A 25,387-nucleotide genomic window follows, 5' to 3' on the forward strand; every position below is an offset into this window, starting at 1 on the left:
CCGCAAGTGACGCATGATTTTTTCTTCTTCTTTTTCTTTCCATCCACTTGTTGCTGCCGGTGGGAAATAATAGTTGATAATAAAAGCTATTGAAATTTGCATAGAGTATGTCTAATACTAACTTTAACGATAACTACAGTTTCTACCTCTTAGTGATGCTGTAATTTGTAGGGATATTTTCGCGCATGCGCTGTTTTGCGAAAACAACGTTAATGTAAAGGGAAGCCATAACGTGTTACTAAACACTCTTTATTATTTGAATTACCTCGCTTAAACGTACGCTACATTATGATACGTTGTTAAATTGTCATAAAAAGAATTATTTAATTTTACATTATTTGGTTATACGTTAATACAACATTGAACGTTTAATTAAGTGCAAAAGACAAACGTTAATTAAAATTTTTATTGGATTGTCTCATAATCTCTGCCCTTGGCACACTTAGAAACCTTCTCAAAACTGAAGTCTAAGAAGCACACACATTGGGGGGTTACCAATTTATATTTTTGCGACGAAAAAGCAAACAAAAAGAGAGAAAAAACTGCCTAAGTCTAGAATAAAACTAATGAAAAGGTTTGACTGAAAACATCAAAATCTGTTTTTTGTCGGAGGAAATTGAAAGGTTATAAACTACTGTATAAAAATAACTATTGAATTCCTTTCTGAGAAATATATAAATCAAAGCAAAATATTTAAGTGTTTAGTTTGAAAGACAATTGGAGAATATAAAACTTTTAAAAGGTAAATAATTAGTTTTTAAATGCTAAATACTAAAAGTAATTCGACCCTGATCCCAACTCATAAATTAAAAATAAATATTATTGAATTTATTCTGCCAGTTGTTAAATATAACTTTATCTTTAATTAAACTTCATTACCATTTGAATTATCACCTAATTTATTAAATTTTGGCTATTTTTTTATCAAATATGTAGGCTGTTTATTTATAATCATTTTCTAGAATTGGCGATAATATCCATTCGCATCCTTGAGAATTCGTGAAATTTGAGATCGTATCGAAATCTGCCTCGTGTGCTAGATGGGTGCATAATGATCACGTTTTTCATTTGTTCTTTTTTTTTTCTTTCTAGACACTTCAATCAATGAAGATGTTCTAAACTTCTCTAGTTTCGAACAAAATTTAAATAAAAGGATTTCTTACTTCGCTCAGTCTTATATTTATATATACATATATGTGTGTGTAATTTAATTTTTTATATTCTCTTTTTAACAGAGTACCCCCCTTTTTTTAAAATTAATTAATCAAGAAAGTGTGAATAAAAGGGGAAAAAACAAGTAATTTTTTTGTAAAAAAAAGTTCTTTTGGCTTATTGTTCAGACTACAAAAGAAGAGAGGTAAAGGTTGAATAGTTACAATAGAATTGTTTTTAGATAATTCTGTGGGTATGCAAATTCAATGAATTTCTCTTTATTTCTAGAAAATGCTCTTTTATTAAGGGCCTTATTTCGAATGATTTTAACGACTTTTCCACAGAAAAAATATTCAGAGGAAATAAAATATTCATTAATGAAGTTTCTTGTTTTTAATAATCTCTGTAAAAGTGATTGTTTTTTGGCCAATAATTAACAAATGGAAAAAACTTGGACAATTCTTCCAATTTTTCTAAAATTAAATAAACATGATTTTTTAAGAATTTTTTTTTAAATACACTAAAAAGAAATACCTTGCGCAAGGTTATTTGTATATTTTTAAAAAAAAATTTATCTGTACTTCAAATCTGAAATCGGTTTCTCAATCCAAGCTATGTTTTTTTTATTTATTTACTTATTTTTAATAATTTTTTAATGATACTTTTAGTCTGTTTTTGTCGAACGGTACAACCTAATAACGTCATATATCTAACAGAGGGAAGCATAACTCTTACAAATTTTATGTTTTACTTATAACTGCACTGCAACGAATTTTTATTGAAGTTAAAGCACATCAACAGAATTAAAATTGCATAGGTAATCATGCCCGGAAATGGCGTCATACACCGCTAGGCTTTTCCCTATCATTAACTGTTTCTTCGTGTGCTTCTAGATCTGAACAGGACAGAAAAGGGAACGCTTACAACGTTATGGGTTACTATGGATTAATTTTAATGCTAATAACATGCTCTAACACTCCTAGAAGCTTGTCGCAGTATTTATGCAGCCCCATGTTATATACAGCGTTTACCTTCTACATTTTGAGAAGAAATAGACTAATATTGTCATTTTCAAAAAATAAATAAAAATCTGTAGCATTAGGAGAAAAACTAATTTTAGATTTGAAATCCTCTCACCCGAATTCAGTAGGTTTAGGTAGATGCATAAACAAATTGTTTAGGTAGTCGCATAAACAAATTGTTTAGGTAGTTGCAGAAACAAATTGTTAGGTAGTTGCATCAACGAATTGTTTAAGTAGTTGCATAAACAAATTGTTTAGGTAGTTGCATAAACAAATTGTTTAGGTAGTTGTATAAACAAATTGTTTAGGTAGTTGCATAAACAAATTGTTTAGCTAGTTGCATCAACGAATTGTTTAGGTAGTTGCATAAACAAATTGTTTAGGTAGTTGCATCAACAAATTGTTTAGGTAGTTGCATAAACAAATTGTTTAGGTAGTTGCATAAACAAATTGTATTGTAACAGAAAATTTGTTCTCTGTGTGATTATTGCCTTTGTAAATGAAGAATGAATTATGCTGATCACTCCTCTCTCTAATTAGACGGAATTCACATCGAGAATTTGTCACTTAATTTAGATCTTGTGTGAAAATTTCCACTTCGTATTTAAATGGCTGCAGGCGCGAATTTATTTATTAAATCTATTCGCTAATAATACTCAGTAAATCAAGCTGGCATTGACATTGATGACCTTGGATCGCTTTTCTTTTTGGAGAAAGTATCTTTCTTTTTCTAACTGAAGAGAAATGTTGTATTTCCGGCTTGTTTTCTTCAGTGCTAAATAAAGAACCAGATTTCCGGATTCTGATAACCTTTCACGATAGAACTTTAATAAAGAGTTATCAGAATGCATTAGCGTAAACATCGGAATTCATGGAATATCTAAAATCATCCAGTTCAGTTAAAATTAGTTTGATTGTAAAGTCATACATTTATGCATATGTTCTATAAGAATGCACAAATGTCTGATATGGTGAGCTCATGGAACGTCTAAAGTCAGTTTATTGGTAATTAGTTTTAATGAAAAATTATGCATTTATTCATAAGCTGACTGAAAGTGAGTACGTGTAAGCATCGAAGTGTGCTGAATTCATGGAGCGTCTAAAATCAGTTTAATAGCAATTGGTTTTAATGAAAAATTATGCATTTACTCATATTTTCACTGAAAGTGAGTAAGTCTAAATATCTGAGACTGTTGAATTCAAGGACCGTCTAAAATATGTTTATTGGTAATTATATTTTTAATAGAAAATTGTGCATTTACTCATATGTTTACCCAAAGTGAGTAAGTGTAAACATCAAAGCGTGCTGATTTCATGGAACGTCTAAAATCATTTTTTAGCAATTGGTTTTAAGGAAAAATTGTGCATTTACTCATACGTTCACTAGATGCGTGTAAGTATAAATATCTGAGCGTACTGAATTTGAGGAAAGTCTAAAATCTGTTTATTAGTAATAATGGAAAATCTTACATTTTCACATATGTTCACTGAAAGTGCGTAAATGTAAACATATGAGTGTGCTGAATTCACGGAACGTCTTAAATCAGGTAGTTGTATAACGATTAGTTTGATTGAAAAGTTGTACTTTTATACGTATGTTCATTAAAAGTTAATGACTATAAATATTCAAGAATTATAATTCTACTTTGAGAAAGAAAGTACTGTCAAAACTACCGGAATATGGTAACATTTAAAATGTTTCTGTCTCTAAGGGAACACCAAAAAGCTCGGTAATTTTTACCGATGCGCTTTAGTATAATGATTTTGATAAAATTAACTAAATTTAGTTATTTTATCATGACGCATTAGAGCATGACATAAGAAGGATTTATTCAGTTAAATTTGCTATTCAGTTTTATATTTCTTTACTAAATGAGAACTATAATTTTGAAATGCAATGAGAACTATAATTTTGAAATGCAAAGAGAACTATAATTTTGAAATGAAATGAGAACTATAATTTTGAAATGTAATGAGAACTATAATTTTGAAATGTAATGAAAACTATAATTTTGAAATGTAATGAGAACTATAATTTTGAAAGGTAATGAGAACTATAATTTTGAAATGTAATGAGAACTATAATTTTGAAATGTAATGAGAACTATAATTTAGAAATGTAATGAGAACTATAATTTTGAAATGTAATGAGAACTATAATTTTGAAATGTAATGAGAACTATAATTTTGAAATATAATGAGAACTATGATTTTGAAATGTAATGCGAACTATAATTTTGAAATGCAATGAGAACTATAATTTTGAAATATAATGAGAACTATAATTTTAAAAACCAGAAGTCTCTGTTGTCAATGAAAGAAAGCTGTTCAGGAAATGACATGCTATTTTTATATCGGTTGTGAGTTTGTTAGACTTAATTTAAACTGTTAGGGAAGATTGAGCTAAATATAAGAAAGGCGCAAAGTGTTAGTATAAAGGCAGTAGTTTTATGGAAATGAAAAACTATTAGATAATTTCAAGCTGTTCATGTTTATTAAACAAATTATAAAAACTTTAGAAACAACATATCAATGCAAAGAAAAAGCACTAATAAATTGCAAAAATTTTTGCCATAACCAGAAAAGCCAATGATGAATAATGAAAAATATTGGCATAAAATACATTTAAAACATAGCACGAGTATTTAAGTTAAAATTAATGTAACTAAATTAAAATTTGAGCTAAATTAAATGTTTTCGAAACAAGTTGTAAAATTAATTTTATACTCCATGGAATTTCAATGGGAACAAATTTAAGTTTATTTGAATTTTTGTATATATAACATGAATGGCGAGTTTTTTCCACAATGGAAAAAACGGCGGAAAAAAAACATGGGAAAAGACCGCCCGATAAAAGTGTATTTCTTCCAACCTACGTGGAAGAAATAAAAGGTACTCTTTTTCAAAAGAAAAAAAAAATATTAAAAAAAAAAACTTTCTAATTGCAATCTATTTTAAATATTAGTAAATAGTATTGATATTTAAGGTATCATTTTTAAATAAGTGGATAATTGGAAAGAAAGGAAAATTCAATGAATTTGTTAAAAATTAAACTGACTTAAATTTTATTAATTAATACTTTTTTAATTAAAAATCACCTACTCAATATATACACTACTGTTAAACACTTATTCAATTCACAATTATAAAAACTATGCTCTATAGTCAAATGCTGTTGAGTATGAATGCTTAAACTGACTCCTAAATAACAAGATAAATAGATTCTAAAAACGAAAATGAATTATTTGAAAATTTTTAATTTTATTTAAAAGAAAAAGTAGATGCGAAAAAAACTTTTAGTTTAATGGCACTGTATTGAATTCAGTTTATTTGAATTCAAGACATTCTGATAATATTTTTTGCTAGGCAATAGTATCGGCCATATTTAATTCCTTCCATTTTGTTAAGTTGCCAACCTTGATTTATAATAACAGTAAAGATAAAGAGAGGTCCGTTTTCATATCTTTGAAAAAACTCAAACTCTTTTACTAGTCTATTTTCATTATTTTCTGCTAAATTAGTGTAAATGCATCATCAAGATTTATAGATTTTGTTCGTGGCCATCATTCTAGCATTAAAACATTTACTTTTATTGCTTTTATTAAAACATTTTTTCTCTTCATAGGTAGGGGAGTAGTTACAAAGTGCCATCAAAATGCCAGCAGACGCCAAAACCGATGCCAATGCCAAAGTACCAATGATTAGCACTACTGCTACAATACTAGGAGAAGAACCAACAGGATGTTGGGGAGCAGTGAGTTATACAATTTATGTTCGATAATTTTTTTAACGTTTAATATTATCTTATTACTGATTTAATTTATACTAAATGTGTTGAAAAAGCATCTCAACATGCTTTCAGAAACAGAAGAATCTTTTAAAACTTGTTTTTACAGTCATTCGTTCGTAAAATATTGTAAGTGCAGTAAATGGAGAAAGCATATTGCATTATGAATTCTTGGCCATAGATGGCGCCACTGGAAAGCAAGAACAATCGCACCCCCTAACTTCTTTAATTGTTGTACTGTTTTTTTTTCACCAAATTATCTATTTTTAGTTCCTAAAAATGCCGTGTCGATATTTTGCAAGCTTTTTTCTTTAAGAAATGCTGAAAGTGCAGCGTCAAAACATTTAATCATGAAAAAATGCTAAAACTAAAATAGATTATAACTAAAATNCCAGCAGACGCCAAAACCGATGCCAATGCCAAAGTACCAATGATTAGCACTGCTGCTACAATACTAGGAGAAGAACCAGCAGGATGTTGGAGAGCAGTGAGTTATACAATTTATGTTCTATAATTTTTTTTAGCATTTAATATTACCTTATTACTGATTCAATATATACTAAATGTGTTGAAAAAGCATCTCAACATGCTTTTAGAAACAGAAGAATCTTTTATAAGTTGTTTTACAGTCATTCGTTGTTAAAATATTGTAAGTGCAGTAAATGGCGAAAGCATATTGCATCATGAGTTCTTGGCCATAGATGGCGCCACTGGGAAGCAAGAACAATCGCACCCCCTAACTTCTTTAATTGCTGTACTGCTTTTTTTCTCCAAATTATATATTTTTAGTTCCTAAAAATGCTGTGTCGATATTTTGCAAGCTCTTTTCGTTAAGGAAATGCTGAAAGTGCAGCGTTGAAAAATTTAACCATGAAAAAATGCTAAAACTAAAATAGATTATTACTAAAATTAATTATAAAGGAGAAATCTTGTCAAATTGATAAATATATTTATTCCCTGTCTTTTTATTAGCATAAAAGAAGGTATGTATAAGTTTTTTTCTTATTGAGTTTGTTTTTTGCTCTTAAATTTACTTATCAATACTTATGACTTATTAAAGGGTTTATTATATTTGAAACGTTTTAAAACAATTATTGAAAGGAATAAGTATTAGAGCTAAATTATTGAAACTTCACTGTAAAAAATTACGGATCAGATTAAGCTAAGAATTACTGGAGTTCAGCATTCGTAAAATCTATTCTTAATTATCTCAATATATCACTAACTATCTCAATAAAAATTACAATAAATCAGATTTTATGCACCGTAGAAATTTAGTGTAAAAATGGATCTGCAATCTGATTTGAAATTTTTTGCAGTGTGAGCCGTCTTCCTACGTTTTACTTTAAAACCAACCTAAATCAAAAGTAAAAAGCTCCAAAATAGAAATTTACTATTCTAAATATTTCTTACCTTATATTTTCTTACCTTATTATATATTATTTATATATTAATTTCTTACTTTAAAGGTATATTTTATGTATTTTCTTACCTTAAAAGAATGAATAATTTAGAGTAGTTAATTAATAAATAAGAAAGAAAAAAAAAAAAAAAAAGACCGAACCTTCTGACTTTTGAGTTATACGGTCAAATTAATAAGTTCATACATGCATACAAGTAATTTATTCTTTCGTTTATATTTTTTAAATTACACTTTACTCAAATTTCGTTATCTTTTGACATTTTATTTATTCCTCAAATTTCACTTACTTTTGACGTTATATTTATTTCTTAAATTTAGTTAATATTTTTATTCTTCTTTTATTTTCCGAATATAATTTGCTTTTTGACACTTCGTTATTTTTCAAAATTCATTTACTTTTTGACACTCCGTTATTTCTCAAATTTTATTTACTTTTTGACACTCCGTTATTTTTCAAATTTCATTTACTTTTTAACACTCCGTTATTTCTCAAATTTTATTTACTTTTTGACACTCCGTTATTTCTCAAATTTTATTTACTTTTTGACACTCCGTTACTTTTCAAATTTCATTTACTTTTTGACGCTTCGTTATTTTTCAAAATTCATTTACATTTTGACTCTTCGTTATTTCTCAAATTTCATTTATTTTTGACACTCCGTTATTTTTCAAATTTCATTTACTTTTTGACGCTCCATTGTTTTTCAAATTTTATTTACTTTTTGACACTCCGTTATATCTCAAATTTTATTTATTTTTTGACTCTCCGTAATTTTTGAAATTTTATTTACTTTTTGACATTTCGATATTTCTCAAATTTGATTAACTTTTTGACACTTCGTTGTTTCTCCAAATTCATTTACTTTTTGATTTGCTCATTTTTAGTTACTCACTTGCACCGATGCATGCCACTTTTCATTGATGGTACGGTAATAAAAGCTCCAGATTGTTTTTCAGTTAAAAGAAATTTTTCTTTCTCATGTTTTTTTAATTTAAAAGGTTTGTGAGAGTATTATATCAAATATGTATATAATTTTTAATTAAATATCTATATGCGGCAAGATTAACTTTTTCTTTTCTTACAGTAATGTATTCGTATTTAAAAAACCGATGAAATACCATTTAAATATTTTTGTATTTGTGTTTTTTTCAGACGGTGAAATGGATGAAGATAAATCTTCTTCTGATGTTAACCATCGTAGGGGTACTCTTGGGTATTCTATTAGGTTTCTTAGCTCGAATGGGTAACTATAGCGATGATGCTATAGCGTTAGTTTCATTCCCCGGTGAAATACTCATGAGGATGTTGAAGATGCTAATTCTGCCGCTTATCATCTCATCTATGATATCAGGTAACATTTCAATGTGAATGACTAATTGCAGTTCTAGTTAAAAATGTGTTACGGTGTAATAACTATAATCGTATGGTATCGTGGTGTTTTCGTTAATTTTGATCATGCGTCTCATTTAATTTTTATTTATTAAAACGTTTTTGAAGAGGAAAAACAGACATATTTAACTAAATCATGTTTGCTGTAAGTTGTAGAGTTTCAACCCACAAAAACATAATTGTAATGAAATTCTTAATTTGATATCCAATTTTAATTACAATACTTATTTATTTACTCCCCTCTTCTTTGAGAAATTTATATATTATTAAAATGTTTTATTTTGCTTTTTCAGTTACTTTCAATTAGTTTACAAAAATATGCACTGTAAAAAAAGGGATATTCAAATTTCACGAAACTTTCTTCATTTTTGATGAAACCGTTTTCTGTTATATGCTCCGAGCGAACATTCTGCCAAAATGACGAAATAAATATCGTCACTTATTCGAGGAATGAATTTCGTCAAAAGTAAAAAAAAAAAAATGGTATTTCGTAATTTAATTTTTTTTTCCAAAAGAAAAAGTACTCGTAGTGTCTCATGGTAACTAAGGGGCGGTATTGTTGACCACTTTTCGGAAATCACCATACAGTTGACCAACACCCCAACAACACAAGAACAGACAAAATAGAGAGAAAAGTTACCTACACTCCCGTAGAGCGATTTGAAATCGGGATCTTTCAGGTATAAAGCTAATTACTTGACCACCATACAACCAGGCGACTTATTTCGTCATTCTAGATTCAATTCTTCGTTCTAGTTAGCAATCTTTCACAATGCACTGCAATGAGCATGATGAAATATTTTCGTCATATATTTGAGAATTTGTGTTTTATCACAAATCACGTGATTTCGTGACGAAATGATGCTCAAAATAAAAAAAAAATATAGCTCAAGGATTGCTGAATTGTCAAAAGTGAGAGTTTTATTTCTGAAAGTGTGGATTCTTTTAAAGATCTCATTTTTCTGTATCGTATTTACTGAAAACTTATATTGTGTAAAATAGTATACAGTAAAATAATAATTCCAAGTATTCTTATGAGCCTTCAAGCCTTAATTTTTCTAAAATAAGAATTTCAACTTAGTTTCATATCCAATTTATGCGATTTTCATCATGTTTTCATGAGATTTCAAGTAGTCACTCCTTCTCTTATGAAAAAAAAACGAATTTTCCTTTAAAACCAGATATTTATAATTTTATAAATTTCGGTATAAATCAAATTTTCTATCAAAATTTATTTTTTTAAAACGCAGCAAATTTCGAAACAAAGCACATTCGAAAATCTTACCTCATACTGCAAAGATTGTGACTGCATACCATCTCATAACAGCAAAATAAAAATAGGATTAACATTTTTGACTTTATTGAAAAGAAAATATGAGAAAGAGTAGTTTTCAGGGAAAACGCTTATTAAGTTGGAAGTTTTATAATAAATGCTGTATGTCATATTGGATCTTAGATGTTATAACTACTTTGAAAATTAGAAATTCGAGTATTCTTTATGACGCATTATTTTACATTGTTTTTTTAAAAAACCTTAAAAAAAGAGAAGAAAAAAAGGATTTTAGAAACAATTAAAGAGGAGGATCCCTTCAAAGTGCATTGTCTAAATTTATGATATCTTTTCAAAAATATTTTAAAATATTTTTTTTAATATTTGCAATTTGCATAAAGAGCATAATGGTATTTTATATAGTATACGTTGCATAAAGAACATAGTTTATGCAATAGTTTCCATAACCTTCACAGAAATATTTCATAAAATATCTCTTAGAAACTTGCTATATTGATAATAAAATGTATTTGATCATTTATATTGATATCTTGAAATTGATAACACTGGGGAAATTTTTTTGTTGTTGCATTCATACAAATACTTGATCTTGCCCAATTCTGGTGTGGGGACTTAAAATCTGAAATTACTTTTACTCCCGAAGTTACCGAATTTTTTTAAATAACGTTTTTAGTCAATTTTTTGTTGAAATGTACTAGTTCAAAAAGGTTATGCATAACAAGGCTTCACGCAAATGTTGCTATAAACCTCTAGAGTTGAGTTTTAGTACATCATCAAGAGTAAAACTGCATAGGAAACCAAGGTCGAAAATGTTATCCCACGTGGCGCTAGCGTCGTTTCTATTATGATCCCAGGGTGCGTAGCGTTTTTTAAAGGTGCTTATTATTTATTTACGTTTTTTAAAAGCCCTTAAAGGTGCTTCTATTACTCTGGATTTGTAAAAAAGTTCTTAATCTAAAATAGATTTTTTCTTTGTCTTGTCGATTGTTGTTCTAAATTACAAAAAAAAGCATGATTTTCACAATTTTCTCTGCAATATTTATCAGAAACTAGTTATTTTTGTTATGATTTTGAAAATGTTTTTGAATTTTATTGAATTTATGATTGCAAAATAAAGAACTTAAAAACGATAGAAAAAAGTAATTTTTATTACAGATCTTAATGATGATTATTTTTTTTTGGAAAGTGATGTAAAATATTTTTGAATGCTTAAAAAGTACTTAAAAGGTGCTTATTTTTTGTTGGAAAATCTGACTACGCACGCTGTGATCCGTTCAGGGGCACATGATAAAATATTTTAGTAATAGGAAAGCGCCACTAGTGATGCGTGATGACATTTCCAGGCGTTGTTTTTTATGCAATTTCAATTTTTATGATGTGCCTTAACTCCTTTAGAAGTTTCATGCAACATTTATGCGATACCCTGTTATATATGATGTTTTTGAACTTGTACATTTCGACAAAAACGATAGTACAGCAGGGAACCCATTATCCGGAACGATCGGGATCATCGCTATTCCGGATAACTGATTTTTCCGGTTTTCTGAATCGCTACAAAAAGCCGTTTTTTTTATAGTTAAACCAAATTAAAAAAATATATTTGGAAATAATCTTAAAAAGAAGAAAAAACGATGAAGTAATACACTAATGATTATTTCCAAAATAATGGTTTGGTAAACATCTTTCAAAAAGAAAGAGAAATCCTAAAATCTTATGAGGAAAAAAACATTTTTTTCAAAAAAATGGCGGCAAAATTTATCGAATTTCATTCCGGTTTTTTGGTTTTCCGGTTGTTTGGTTTTCCGGCTTTCTGATTTCCGGATAACGGGTTCTGTACTGCATAAACATTTCCTTAAAAAGCTAAATCTGGTAGAAAGGAACCTATTGCAGATTTGAAATCAGCAACGTGAGAATAAGTTCGGTTAAAAAAAACTCATGCAACACGAAAAAAGAAAAAAAAATCCCCCATAACTTACTTTATTGTTTTTTATTATTGCCTGAGAAATTTCAAATGGAATAGGGGCAATTTATAATTACCTCAAGCTGCTAGGTCAATGTTCCATTTGTAAGGTTTAAATATGATAAACGTTTGCTTACTTATCTCTGGGTTTTATCAATATTAAACATTCACGCTAACTTCACAGAATGAGTAATGTCTGTATCATGATTATATTTAACAACGTTAACTTACCAGCAAGTTGAAAATTAATTGATTAATAGGATTTCTTGACGCATTTACTAGTAAATTTTCTTTGAAGGGTTATTCTCCTTATCAAATTAGAAAAAATAAAACATCCCAACTGGTTTTTTTTTTTTTTTTTTGATTAATGATAAATTAGTCAGGCACATTATTTTTCCTCGATTAAAAGATTGCTTCAAGTAATTAAATAAATGAAATAATGGATTTATTCGGAACTGACATCACATAACCTCTAAGAAATGACTCATTTATATCCTTACAACTTTATTTTTAATATTGCTCTTCTGACATCTAACGCAGCGATCACAAACTTTTTTACTCCTGAAATTTATCATTATCGAAGAATCTAATCATTTTCACTCGCTTATGAAAAATTATGAATTATAAAAGAAGGTAATAATCATTTGCGGTTGATATTATTCATACGCTTATAATACCGTATGCAAACGTTGACGATAATCAGTTGATTTTTGTGTTCCTTCTTACCTTAACATTGTTTTCATTGTTCTCAAATGTAAGAGAATTACCTGAAAAAGAAAGAACTTTTTACCTTAATTTATTTTCATTATTTTCGAATGCAAGTAAAATCTGAAAGAGAATGAACTTCTTACCATAATTTTGTTTTCATTGTTCTCAAATGTGAGAGAATGATCTGAAAGAGAATGACCTTTTTATAATTTTGTTTTCATTATTTTCGAATGCAAGTAAAATCTGAAAGAGAATGAACTTCTTACCCTAATTTTGTTTTCATTGTTCTCAAATGTAAGAGAATGATCTGAAAGAGAATGACTTTTTTATAATTTTGTTTTCATTATTTTCGAATGCAAGTAAAATCTGAAAGAGAATGACCTTCTTACCTTAATTTTGTTTTCATTATTCTCAAATTTAAGAGAATAGGCTTTTTACCTTAATTTTGTTTTCATTGCTGTCAAATGTAAGTAAAACCTGAAACAAAAAAAAGGGCAACGAGAATACTCTTATTTTAATTTTTCTTAGGCCTGACGAAAATCATTATTTTTCATAAAAACTTGTATTTTATATAAAAGAGAATGACCTTCTTACTTTAATTTTGTTTTCATTGTTTTCAAATGTCAGTACTATCATATTTCATTTTGAAATCATATTGATTGAAAAAATTACCCAGCAACTAAAAATCGAAAAAAAAGTTCTTAACCACATGCCTGCAAAAACTGAAATGGTCAACAATTCAGCAAATTGTGCAAGAATCAACTGCATTTACTCACTTCAAAATTCCTTCTCTAGGTGACGAAAATATTGACACTAGTCCGAAGTACCATACTCTCTCCTATTGGGTTACATTGAATTGCTTTTAAATAAAATTTAAACAATCATTTAAATAATTTTTTTAAAAAAATGAGATCGCCAATCATTTGCTAGAGACTACATTAACTCGCTTACAATTACAATTTCATTATTTATGAATAAGAGCGATTATCATTTGTTTCAACTCATAATCACTTGTTATTAAACAAAGTTTGATAAATTATAAATGAGGCTTAATAGACACATATGCTCTTTAATTTGGATCATTCCAATCATCTTATAAATAGAATTTAACGAATTTTTTGGCTGTTTTCAGGTCTAGCCCAACTGGATCCCAAAGCTAGTGGTAAAATGGGTGCGAGGGCATTAGTTTACTACTTCTCTACGACCATCATGGCTGCTGTCGTGGGCATTGTTTTGGTGTTAATCATCCATCCAGGAGATCCTTCCATCAAGGAGAATGTTGGCACTGGAACTGAAGAGAAAAAAGTCTCCACCCTGGACGCATTCCTCGATCTCATACGGTACATATGCGCTGTTGACAAGATAACGTCATCTTTAATAATTTAATTGACGATTTTAGGATGTTTAGGTTGTTGCTGATTCTACGTCTTATGTGAGATTATTAGGGAGTACAATCTAATATACAGGGAATAGAACAAATTATACTTGTGTTTTGTAAATATGAATACCGTATTAACTATTTGATACTAAGATATTTCAAAGTTAGATAGATATTTGATAAATATAATTTTTTTTTACAATTAATGAAGTTTGTGTGCCACGTGGGGTTAAGTGCAACTTGGCGCATAACTTGGCACACATAGCCACACTTGGCGCTAAGTTACGTGTTACTTTTCTTCATATTTAAAAAAAAACATATTTGTTGAATATTACACCAAGCCTATTTTTAATAGTTAAATTTTTGCTTTATATTAATAACATTCAAACCGATTAATAACATTTTTCATTATAAATATTTAAAAATGTGTGGCGACTTCGCATGAAACGGACATAAGAAAACACATTTTTCGAATTTGATTCCTCTAGCCAGTTTTGATTTATGTATTTTTGGTTATAAATAATTCTCATTGACGAATATATGCCACTTGAGTCCGTTTCACTAACTTACGATATTCTAGACCATATTTTCTCAACGGGGGTGGTGATATTAAGCTCAGGGGTGGCGAATTTGTTTTGGGCGATAAGGGCACTTTTTATACAGCAATAAAACGAACTTATGCTGCCCCGATTCTCCGATCTGAACCCGCACAGCACATGAATCAGTAGTTTTTGCCTCTGACTTTTCAAGGCATTTGGCGGTAATTGATAGGCATGTGCTTTTATTATGAATGTTTTATAACCATCGTTGAACAGCCGGCCCAATTTTGTGGGTTTACGACTACTACTGTTCAACTCCGCAGCCTTGTAATTTTGAACTCAATCCAGAAGACAAGGGAACTCCTAGATCGAGTATTGGGAAAATTTTGCCTTCGTGGAGGACTTTTTGATGGAGCTAACCCGCATTTGCGTTACATGGAGAGGAAGAAAACGAGAACATCCCAGTTGATGCGGAACTCGCATCGACTGGGATTCGAACCCGGTTTATGTTGGTTTTCGTTTGCTTCCTTATAAGGAAGCAAGAGAAATACTAAACGAAAATACTATAGTATTTTCCCCAGTTTCGATTCGATTTCATTGTTTATTTGGCCAGGTACGTGGGAGAATTAGTTCTTTATCGTAAATTATTTATTAATTTGAAGAAATAGCTGATTTTCTTTCATCGTTTGCATTTTGCTGCCACCGACAATGTCGGTTAACAAAAAGAAGTGTCGTCAATACAGTGTCACATACTTGAAGTTTGGATTTGTTCAATCGCTGTCGAACTCTTAACTACCCATGCGTATATTTTGCAACAAAGTCTAATGAGACAATGGAACCTTCGCATTATCAGGAGTATTTGCAAAGAATTCATCCTGACAAACAAAATAAAGATTTGTCATTTTTCACGAACATCAAAGACAAGTTTCTGAAGGCGCCTACGGTCTCAAGCTTTCTAGCAACCTCATCACCAAATTGCGACTATGCATCTTATATTATCAAAATAAATTGCTAAATCTGGGAAAACTCATACCATCGGCAAAGAGTTGATATTGCCGGCTGTCAAGGAAGTTTTAGAAATTCAGCCGCATCCAATTTAATCAAAAATATTCCATTAAGCAACGATACAGTTTTTGCGACGATTTGATGAGATGGTTGAAGACTTTGGAAGTTTCTTTCTGCAAACGATATTCTACGAATTATCCCTTCAAGTTGATGAATCAACCTTGCCAAGTAATGTAGGCTTTACTGTTGGCGTATGTCGGGTTTGTGAAGGAAGGAAGAATTATTGAGGAGATGCTTTTCTCTTGATTGTTTTTACCAAAGGTGAATCGATTTTTAATGCTGTCAAAGATTATTTTAAAGAGAAAAACATTCCTCTTGCGAATATTATGTTTGTTGCCGCTGATGGAGCTCCTGCAATAGTCGATAATAACGGGTCGACATGGTGGGTTTATCACCCTTTTGAAGAGGGAGGTACCAGATATTTTAGCTGTTCACTGCGTGATTCACAGACAGCATTTAGTTGGGGAAAATATCAGTTACCGTTTGCATCAGTGATTGCAATATGTCACATCTGCTGTGAATAAAATTCGCAGTAATGCTCTTAACAATTGATTATTCAGGTAGCTGAATTGGAAAAACGATGAATAATATAGCTTGCTACTCCACACCAAGATTTGCTGGCTTTTCAAAGGCGCCTGTCTCAACAGGTTTTGGAATCTTTTCGTCTCTGTGTTTGAGTTCCTCGAAGACAGATGTAGCTCTGAGAAACAGATTGCTAGAATTTAAGATGTACGTTGTCGGACTTATTTGCAAAATTTAATGGCGTTAATTTACAACTTCAAGGCAACGAGCTCAATTTGATCCCTACAAAATCAGCTATTTCTAACTTTCTTAAAAAAACTCTTTTTGTGGAAGCAGAATTTTGGTAGGAATGAGTTCAGCCAATTTCCAGTCTTATGGTATCTTAAAAAGAATGGCAAAATTCCCTCTAATGATAAACTAGAATATTGTCAACACCTTGACTCTATGGACATGGACTTTTCTGACCATTTTAAAGATGTCTTACCTCTGGAAGTCCCTCAATGGTTTATGAACCTTTTTGTGAATATTGAAACAGCAGAGGTTTAGATTCAGGAGTAATTGGTCGAACTTTCGACTAATGAAACTTTGAAATTGTGATCGTTTCACAGGATTTTGGCTTCAAGGTAACATCAGTCGCCTCTACCCTGGACGGTGGACTATCGTCATAAAATGTTTGATTACCACCTTCTCTTTCTTCTACCTTGTCGAACATGGCTTCAATGCTGTTATGGACCTAATCACGAAAAAAGAGAAGTCGTTTCGAAATCGTGCAATGAGGGGGCTTGCGTCTTGCTTCAGCTCACTAAAAATATTGAACCGAACATTAAGATACTGGCTCAACCATCAAGCACAATCATCCCACTGATATTATTACTTGATTGTTTCGTTGATACTACTTTTTAGTGCAAAAAAAAATATTTTATGAGTTTTTTAATTATCTAATAAAGAGCAAATTACTCTTTTTAAGCATAGGTTTCTTTGTTGTATTATTTTAATTTCCGTATTTATTTTGATTATGACAAATAGACTGCGATTACCTGCCAAGAGAAAAGTATCGAGTTAACGTATAAATTATTTTTTTTAAAAAACCAAACAAATTTGACCAAATTGCTGAAAAATGTAGCCTCTTATAAATTCAGCATGCCCACTCCATCCCCATGCTCTAAATAACTGGGTTTTCGTAAAGGGGGGCGTTGAATTTTTTTTTTTTTTTTTTTTGCTTCTTAAGGGGCCGGTAGCGTTAAAAAGGCTGAAAATCTATTTTCTAGACCGTTTAAAAGCTTAAAAATATAAATGACTTAATATAATAGATTTATGTATGACGTTAAACATTGAAAAATATAAGCGACTTGAGTCTAACTCCTTAACGATGCTGAGAATGTAAGACGACTAACTTAACAGATTTATGTCTGATATTTCTTTTCTTCATATTTCAGAAACATGTTTCCCGAAAATTTACTCCAAGCCTGTTTCCAACAAGTGGAGACGAGTTATTCGAAGGTAAAACCGAAATTTGTGAAAGTAGCGGATCTAAATGATTCCGTTTCCATTGGTAGTATTCTCAATGAGACAACATACATTACCAAGAGATCATTGACTTACAAAGATGGAACAAATGTTCTTGGTAATTAATATTATTTTAGAATGTCGCTTTGTAGAATGCCACGCTTTCACTAACCAAATTAATTATGTTAATTACTTTTATATAGCGATGAGTGTTCGAATAACATATTAAAAATATCGATTGAAACTTTTACAGGCCTGATTGTGTTCTGTATTGCTTTTGGTATCTATGCTGGTAACATGGGACCCGATGGTCGAATCATGGTTCATTTCTTCGTAGTTCTGAACGACATCGTCATGCGCATCGTCTACCTTATCATGTGGTAAATGCACACTGCTTTTTATCCTGATTATTTTTCCTTAAAGATTTAATTATGATGCATTTATAGGCTTTACTGTGTATTTACAGACTTTTCAATTTACTTATGGAATTAATTTATTTTACAAACGTCCACACAGTTGGTGAAATCTCATTTATCAAAAATATTTCTGGTTTTTCAAAAATTATTTCATAGTTTCTACATGCCATTCAAACTATTTACGTAACAGCATCTAAATCATTATTAATTTTTAATTTTATTATATTTTTCCGATATTTTTATTAAAATTTGATATTTTTTTCTAGTGTTATTGTTTTTCATATTCAGAAATGTAATTTTTTTCTTAGTAATATAACATTTTTATAAATTATTAAGCGTTTTAGGGTATTCCTTTTGTAAAATATTAATTCTGANACTAACATCGATCCCGGGATATTAGGGACCGGATTCCAGTGTGATTGTTCATATACTCATCCATGCATAAGTTAACTGGACATTGTATATCGGACAATGTCAGCAGGACATTTTATTTATGAATAATTATTTTAAAATGAATGAAAAGATCCATATTTAAACAAAAAGGAAAAGAAATACTCTATCTGGAGCAGGGGTTGTCAAACTTTTTTGATCATCGACCCCTTTATAATTTTTCGAAATCTCCATCGACCCCCATAAGAGTAATTTTCTGTTAATTAAAATTAAACTCCATTAGATACTATGTTTGTACATTTATTTTATGATTTTAAACATTTATTGAAGTAATAGTACATTGTGTATCAATAGTTTTATGAAAAATATATTAATGTTGAAATTTATATACCTTAATATTTATTAAATAATAAGTAATTATAAATAAGTAGAAATAATAAGTAATGTAACTACTGATTTATTGCTTCTAATTCAATGAGATGGGTGTGCCTGGTGTTTTTTTGCAAGGTTCGCTATATTGGGTTCAAAATTGGTCAATTTTAATCTTAAATCCCCTTGAAACTCCACATTTAATTTATTTCTGTGCTTAGTTAAGATTGAATTTATGTTACTGAAACCGGCTTCAAACATATAGGAACTTGGAAATGCTAGCATAAATGGCTGAGCTATTTCGTAAAGTTTTAAAGTTGCTATAGTTTTGTAGCTGTCTGTACTAAGTCATATTATTAATGCTTACCTTCTTTTTTTACATGTATTGATAATTAAAATTGCTATCAAACTAAACGAATGGTTTTATCAAAACAATAACTAATTAGCCAAAACTATGAAAGTCTTAATAATGACACTGCAACTATTCAACACTGTTCATAGTTTGCAAAGATAGCTGATACTGCGTATGATATTTGCGTTTGTAACATCAATGCTCGTCACACGTGACATTTGGACAAGCACACATATGCATATGACTTATAAACCAGAAGTGCAGAGTTCGTGCCACTGCGCGCTGATACGTAAATACTTGTTTCACCCGAATAAATAAATATACGTTTATTAATTTATGTTCTAGAAAGAAACTGATATTAAGTCAATTATAAAAAAATTCACAAATTTTACATACTCAATTAGGTATGTGTGATTTGCGTATTATGAACGGTTTTTTCTTCGACACCCAATCGACCCTTCCGATTCGGATCGACCCCCTGGCTCAGATCGACCCCCGCTTTTGTGAAATAGACCCCTGGGGTTCTATATAGACCACTTTGGCGACCTCTGATCTAGAGTATACTTTTTCTATAAAATCGGCCATTCACTTTTCTTAGGAAACATTTCTCTAATAGAAATAATTTAAGTTTATAAGGAAATTTTTCATATCTCTATACCTTTAATTTGAAAGGAAATGCATCATAAAGTTTATTATTTTAGGTACTCTCCATTCGGTATCATGTCTCTGATTGTAGGAAAAATCATGTCCATTGCTGATCTTGCTCTGACTGCTCAGCAGCTGGGTCTCTATATGTTGACTGTCATCATAGGGCTTCTCATACATGGTATCATAACGCTGCCTGGCCTATATTTTTTCATCACTCGCAAAAATCCCCTTACTTTCTTTCGGGGTATGCTTCAGGCATGGGTCACTGCTCTTGGCACTGCTTCCAGGTAAAGTTTGATCTCATTCTGTATATTTTTTTTAAATCTTATCTTTACAAATTTTATGAGATGTGTATATTTGAATGTCAAAGAAATACGACCACAGAAATACTTACAATATTCTATTATTTTATTAAATTGAGAAAAGATGGTGGTATTCTCTGTACGTCGATTTCAGAAAGGATCTTTATATCTAAAATTTAGAAATTCGTATGCATCTGAACTGCTTTTATATAAAGTTCATGGGTAAGGTTTTTAAAAACGGTATCATTTATATATTATATTCTTTTAAAGGAATCAAATTTTAAGCGTTCTATAATTATTATTAATTCTTTATGGGCATACTTTTATTTTTAAAAATCTGTACTCCAAAAAATTCCAGATCGGAACTCGGTATAAAGTCTAGTACTTTGGGATGCATCATTCAAAGATTTATTTTACAGTAAAAGTATTTTGCTTCTTTAATTTTTTTACAGTATTTATTGAATGAAAGTGATTCAGTGCCGACCGGCCTGTGTAAGGGGCGGGGAACTGTCCTTACATCAGAAAGGTTCTGGGTTCGAATCCCGGGTAAGGCATGGATGATTCTTTCTCTCTGTGTGTGTTCTATGTCCTTTCTCCTTTGTGTGTGAATGTGACCTGCCCTATAAACGGGTTGTGGTTGTCTGAATGGCGTGGCAGAAGTCGAATTCCTGGCCATAGATAGCTCCACTGAAAAGCAGGAACAATCGCACCCCCACTGCCTAAACAGGCATACGACAAAAAAAAGTGATTCAGTGATTTTACAGTAATTATTACTGTAAAAATAATGGCTTATCAGATTTTTTGTTTCGTAACATGCTTTGGTAAAAATAGATTTTACTGTATAAAGTGCCGGCTTCTGAGTGCTGGTACTTTTTACTATAGTTTGATCCGAATTTTTTCACAGTGTAGATCAATTTGTAATAAAAATGCGGTAACAATTTGTGGTTGATACAGGAAGATGAAATATAGTAAACATAGACATGGTGTTAACGTTAGATTGTTACCGACTAGTACTGAGAGCAGTTTTATCAGTTTCTCTTACTGTATTAACATTACTGTTTATCGTAACATTTTATATTTACGCTTAAATGATTTTTATGTTACATTGGGTCTACAAATAAGTTCCCGCTTTTCGTCACAAGATGGCACTACCAGAAGGTTATGTAGAAAATTACTGGTGTTAAGCGTTTTATTGTAAGTTTGTTCATCTGGTAACAACATAACCTTAAAATATCGGTAATTCCGTATTACGCTTACGTAACTGTTTTCGTGCGAAAATGTCAAGTTTTGTACCAAATAAGCGTCATTTGCGGAATTTTTGATTTGCTTCCTTAATTTGAAGTGATAGCTGAGGCGCATCCATTGCTTGGAGAGGCATGCGGTGAAACTGCTTTAAGTGATAGAGGTTGTCGTAAGTGATTTCAAAAGTTTATCAAACCATTACGTTAAATTTTTCACATTATTCATTTAGCAAGTTAAATATTTTACTTGATTCTGTACTTCATTACTTTCCCAATTGTTTCTTAATGTTAAATTTTTCACATTATTCATTTAGCAAGTTAATTATTTTACTTGACAGTGTACTTCATTACTTTCCCCAATTGTTTTTAAATGTGTGATGAAATAATTTTTTGTGTATATTCTGTTACAGTGCAGCTACCCTTCCTATTACTTTTAAATGCCTGGAGGAGAATAACCATATAGATTGCAGGGTAACGAGATTCGTTTTACCTGTAGGAGCTACTGTCAACATGGATGGGACGGCTCTTTATGAGGCAGTAGCAGCACTTTTCATTGCCCAAATGAACGGTATTGTCCTCTCACCAGGTGAAGTTATTGCTGTAAGGTGAGAAAATTTTGCTTTCTCAGTTTAAAATTTCGTTTTTTAAAATCCCTTAAAGGTGCTTTTTTCATTGGAGTATATATATACCCATTCTTGCATAAGTTAACTGGACATGGGGACATGGACATTGTATATCGGACAATGTAAGCAGGACATTTTACTAATTAATAATTATTTGAAAATGAATAAAAATATGAAATTTTTTAAGAAAAAAAGAAATACTCTACCTAGAGTATCATTTTTCTATAAAATCGGTCATATACTTTTCTTAGGAAGCATTAACTTTTCACTAATAGAAATAATTTACCGTGTCGATTTTCACCACGTATTATGCAAAAACGTGGTTTTCACAATGTTCTATTCAGCGTTTTCACAATTCATTCAACCACATTCCATTTCGACGTCCCGTCGGTCCTTAGCGTATGAAAGCGCCATTGATTTTACATGTTAGATGAAATACTTGGGAGTCCGCATGTGCGTCTACTCAGCTTAGTTCTGTGAGATTCTTCTAGCACTATCATGTGCCACTCTGCTGCATTTTGCAATATATTTTAAATTTCAGGCTTCATTTTCCATCCTCTGAAATCGAACCAAAATATCTTTCGAACTTTTTATGGTGGCTAACATAATCAAGCGGTTTTCGTGAAATTGTGAAAAAATTACTCACATTCTTTCAACCAGGGTCCTGCTATTATGAATTTGTGTAAAAAGGGTCCGGTTATTGCAAAACTTTTTCAAGGAGTTTTTAAATTATAAATCGATACAAGATTATGCTCGGCACTGTAAAATTATAATTAAAAAGATTAAATTTTCAAAAATAAACAGCAATTGCTGCTTCTAAATTAGAGATGCAACATGCAAATATTTGGTATTTAGCCTATACTGCTGAGCGCAGAATATTCATTTCGGACGAATAATGGAAGAATCGTCTGCCGAAGACAAAACTTAATTTGTTTACATCAATCTTTCTTGTTTTCTGCCCTGGGAAGGGTTTATTCAATTAACAAAACAATAATGAAGATAAACAAATTTGTGAAGGGTCCGATAAAATGAAAAATCATTATGTGAAGGGTCCGTTTTTAAGTTGAAATATTTTGTGAAGGATCCGTTTTTATGAAAATATATTTTGTGAAGGGTCCGTTAACGGACCCAAATTTCTTCTAAACAGACCCCTGAATATATATAGTGCTTAAAAATATTTTTGAGTGCTTAAAAAGTACTTCAAAGGGGCTTATTTTTTGTTGAATGATTTGGCTACGCACCCTGTTACACTGAGGAACCATCTTTTTGATGCATTTATACAAATACTTGATCTTGTCTTATTCGTGTGTGGGGAGAAATGAATTTTTGCTCCTAAAGCTACAGTTTTTTAAATGACATTTTAAGCCTATTTTTTGTCAAAATGTGTAAGCTTAAAAACGCTATACATAACAGATGATCGCGTAGTTATTGCGATAAACATCTAGAAGAGTTAGAGCACATCATCGGGATTAAATTTGAATGCAATTCCTTGCTTGGAAATATCGCCTATTCTATTATGACCTGTTCAGAAACACTAAGAAACAGCTCATAGTAAGGAAACGATTCTATCAAAGTATGATGACATTTCCGGGCGTGGGTTCCAATACAATTTTAATAATTATGTGCCCTAACTCCCTTAGACGTTTGTCGCAACATTTATGTGACCTCCTGTTATATATAACTTTTTTCAACAAGTGCATTTTGAATATGAAATATGAAATCAACGGTAATATGAAATCAGTGATACAAAAGTATCTAAGATCTGTTAAAAAATCTCTTGCAATAGAAGGAATAGATAATGTTCATTGTTATTGATATTTCATTGGCGATATTTAACAGAATTTATTTTCATTTTTAATATTATTGCAACTCAAAATCGAGTTGTTTATTAATGAAAATTGCTCATTTATTATGATCATCCTATTTTAATAATTTATTTAACAAATATTAGACTACTTAAATTGCTATTCAAATTTATCTAAAATTATTTCGTTCTTGCATTACAAAAAGAAAACAATTTTTTTTTAAAATTCTAAATAGATAAAACTTCTTTGAAAAAAAAACGTGCTTAAAAGCAGTAGAAATTTCAAAAAAAGATACATGTAGCAATAAAGGAAACGAAGGAAATAAAAATAAAACTGACCACCGAAGCCGACGTCTTCAGGGGGTACCGGCCCCGGTAGCCATAAAACAAAACCTTTTCTACTGAGGGAGAGGCAAATGCCTAAAGTAACTCCCTCAGTACCCCGAAGGTTTTGTATAGAAGTCCAGGAAAAAACTTGAAATACAAAGAACCAATTTAGAAAAGAAACTCAAACAAAACCATCAGAAAATAAAAACTCACTTTAACCAGGTCAAACAGCGATTTCATAGGCAAATCGAATAAAAAGGAAACACTTAAAACTAAATTGGTTCTTTGTATTTCATGTTTTTTCCTGAACTTCTATACAAAACCTTTGGGGTACTGAGGGAGTTACTTTAGGCATTTGCCTCTCCCTCAATAGAAACGGTTTTGTTTTATGGCTACCTGGGCCGGCCCCCTGAAGACGTCGACTTCGGTGGTCATATTTTTATTTTTATTTCCTTCGTTTCCTTTATTGCTACATTCGTTCTTGTATCTGATCTATTCAAGAGACAGTTTCAGTAGCAGACTTTATTAACCTCGCAATACGAAGGTTCTTTTAAAACATTAAAACAATTGGATACTTGCAAGTTACGTCATCGTAGGTAAATCTAGGCATTTGTCGATTCAGAAACCAATCAGGTTACGTGTCATTGTTTATTGGTATCCAAATAAATCTGATTTAAGTCTCATGATCAGCCAATCACTTCACTTCTTCTCGAGTTGTAAGTACCAAATTATGATTTAATGATCAAAAATACAATCAAATCGTAATAAAGATCTACTTCAGATACGTTAAGAAGACTAATTTTGCTTTACATCAAAATTAAAATGTGGAAGATCAAAATTTTTTAAAAATCGGGTTTAAAAAGAATTAAAAAATAACAAAAAAGACTAACCTTGGACAGTTAAAGAAATATTATTATTAAAAAAAAACATTTTTCATTATTTCTATAAAAACATTTTTGATTTGTGGCTGTTAATTTAAGAATGCTGCAGTTGCGATTTGAATTGATCAAAATAATTTTTATTTTTAGTTTAACTGCAACTGCTGCAAGTATTGGTGCAGCTAGTGTACCTAGTGCTGGTTTGGTCACTATGTTACTCGTACTAACAGCTGTAGGACTACCCACACAAGATATCTCAATGATCGTTGCCGTCGATTGGCTCCTGTAAGTAGG

At 30.6% G+C, this 25,387-nt stretch overlaps 1 protein-coding gene across 3 annotated transcripts in view; it reads left to right on the plus strand.

Annotated features, from left to right (window-relative positions):
- LOC107449343 (excitatory amino acid transporter) overlaps positions 1–25,387 on the plus strand; it is a 101,101-nt gene that overhangs the window by 72,498 nt on the left and 3,216 nt on the right. For 2 of the 3 annotated variants that reach the window (XM_016064843.4, XM_043050439.2), the window contains exons 2-9: positions 5,800–5,928; positions 8,538–8,736; positions 13,866–14,073; positions 17,674–17,861; positions 17,997–18,123; positions 19,972–20,205; positions 21,872–22,066; positions 25,244–25,378. In XM_016064843.4, coding sequence (XP_015920329.2) covers positions 5,830–5,928; positions 8,538–8,736; positions 13,866–14,073; positions 17,674–17,861; positions 17,997–18,123; positions 19,972–20,205; positions 21,872–22,066; positions 25,244–25,378 — 1,385 coding nt within the window. In that variant the 5' untranslated portion in view covers positions 5,800–5,829. Of the gene's footprint in view, positions 1–5,799; positions 5,929–6,343; positions 6,449–8,537; positions 8,737–13,865; positions 14,074–17,673; positions 17,862–17,996; positions 18,124–19,971; positions 20,206–21,871; positions 22,067–25,243; positions 25,379–25,387 lie in introns of those variants that run through there. The other variant, XM_043050437.2, reaches the window with a different exon arrangement.

The sequence above is a fragment of the Parasteatoda tepidariorum genome, chromosome 5 (genome assembly GCF_043381705.1).
Source record: "Parasteatoda tepidariorum isolate YZ-2023 chromosome 5, CAS_Ptep_4.0, whole genome shotgun sequence".
NCBI classification, from domain to species: Eukaryota; Metazoa; Arthropoda; class Arachnida; order Araneae; family Theridiidae; genus Parasteatoda; species Parasteatoda tepidariorum.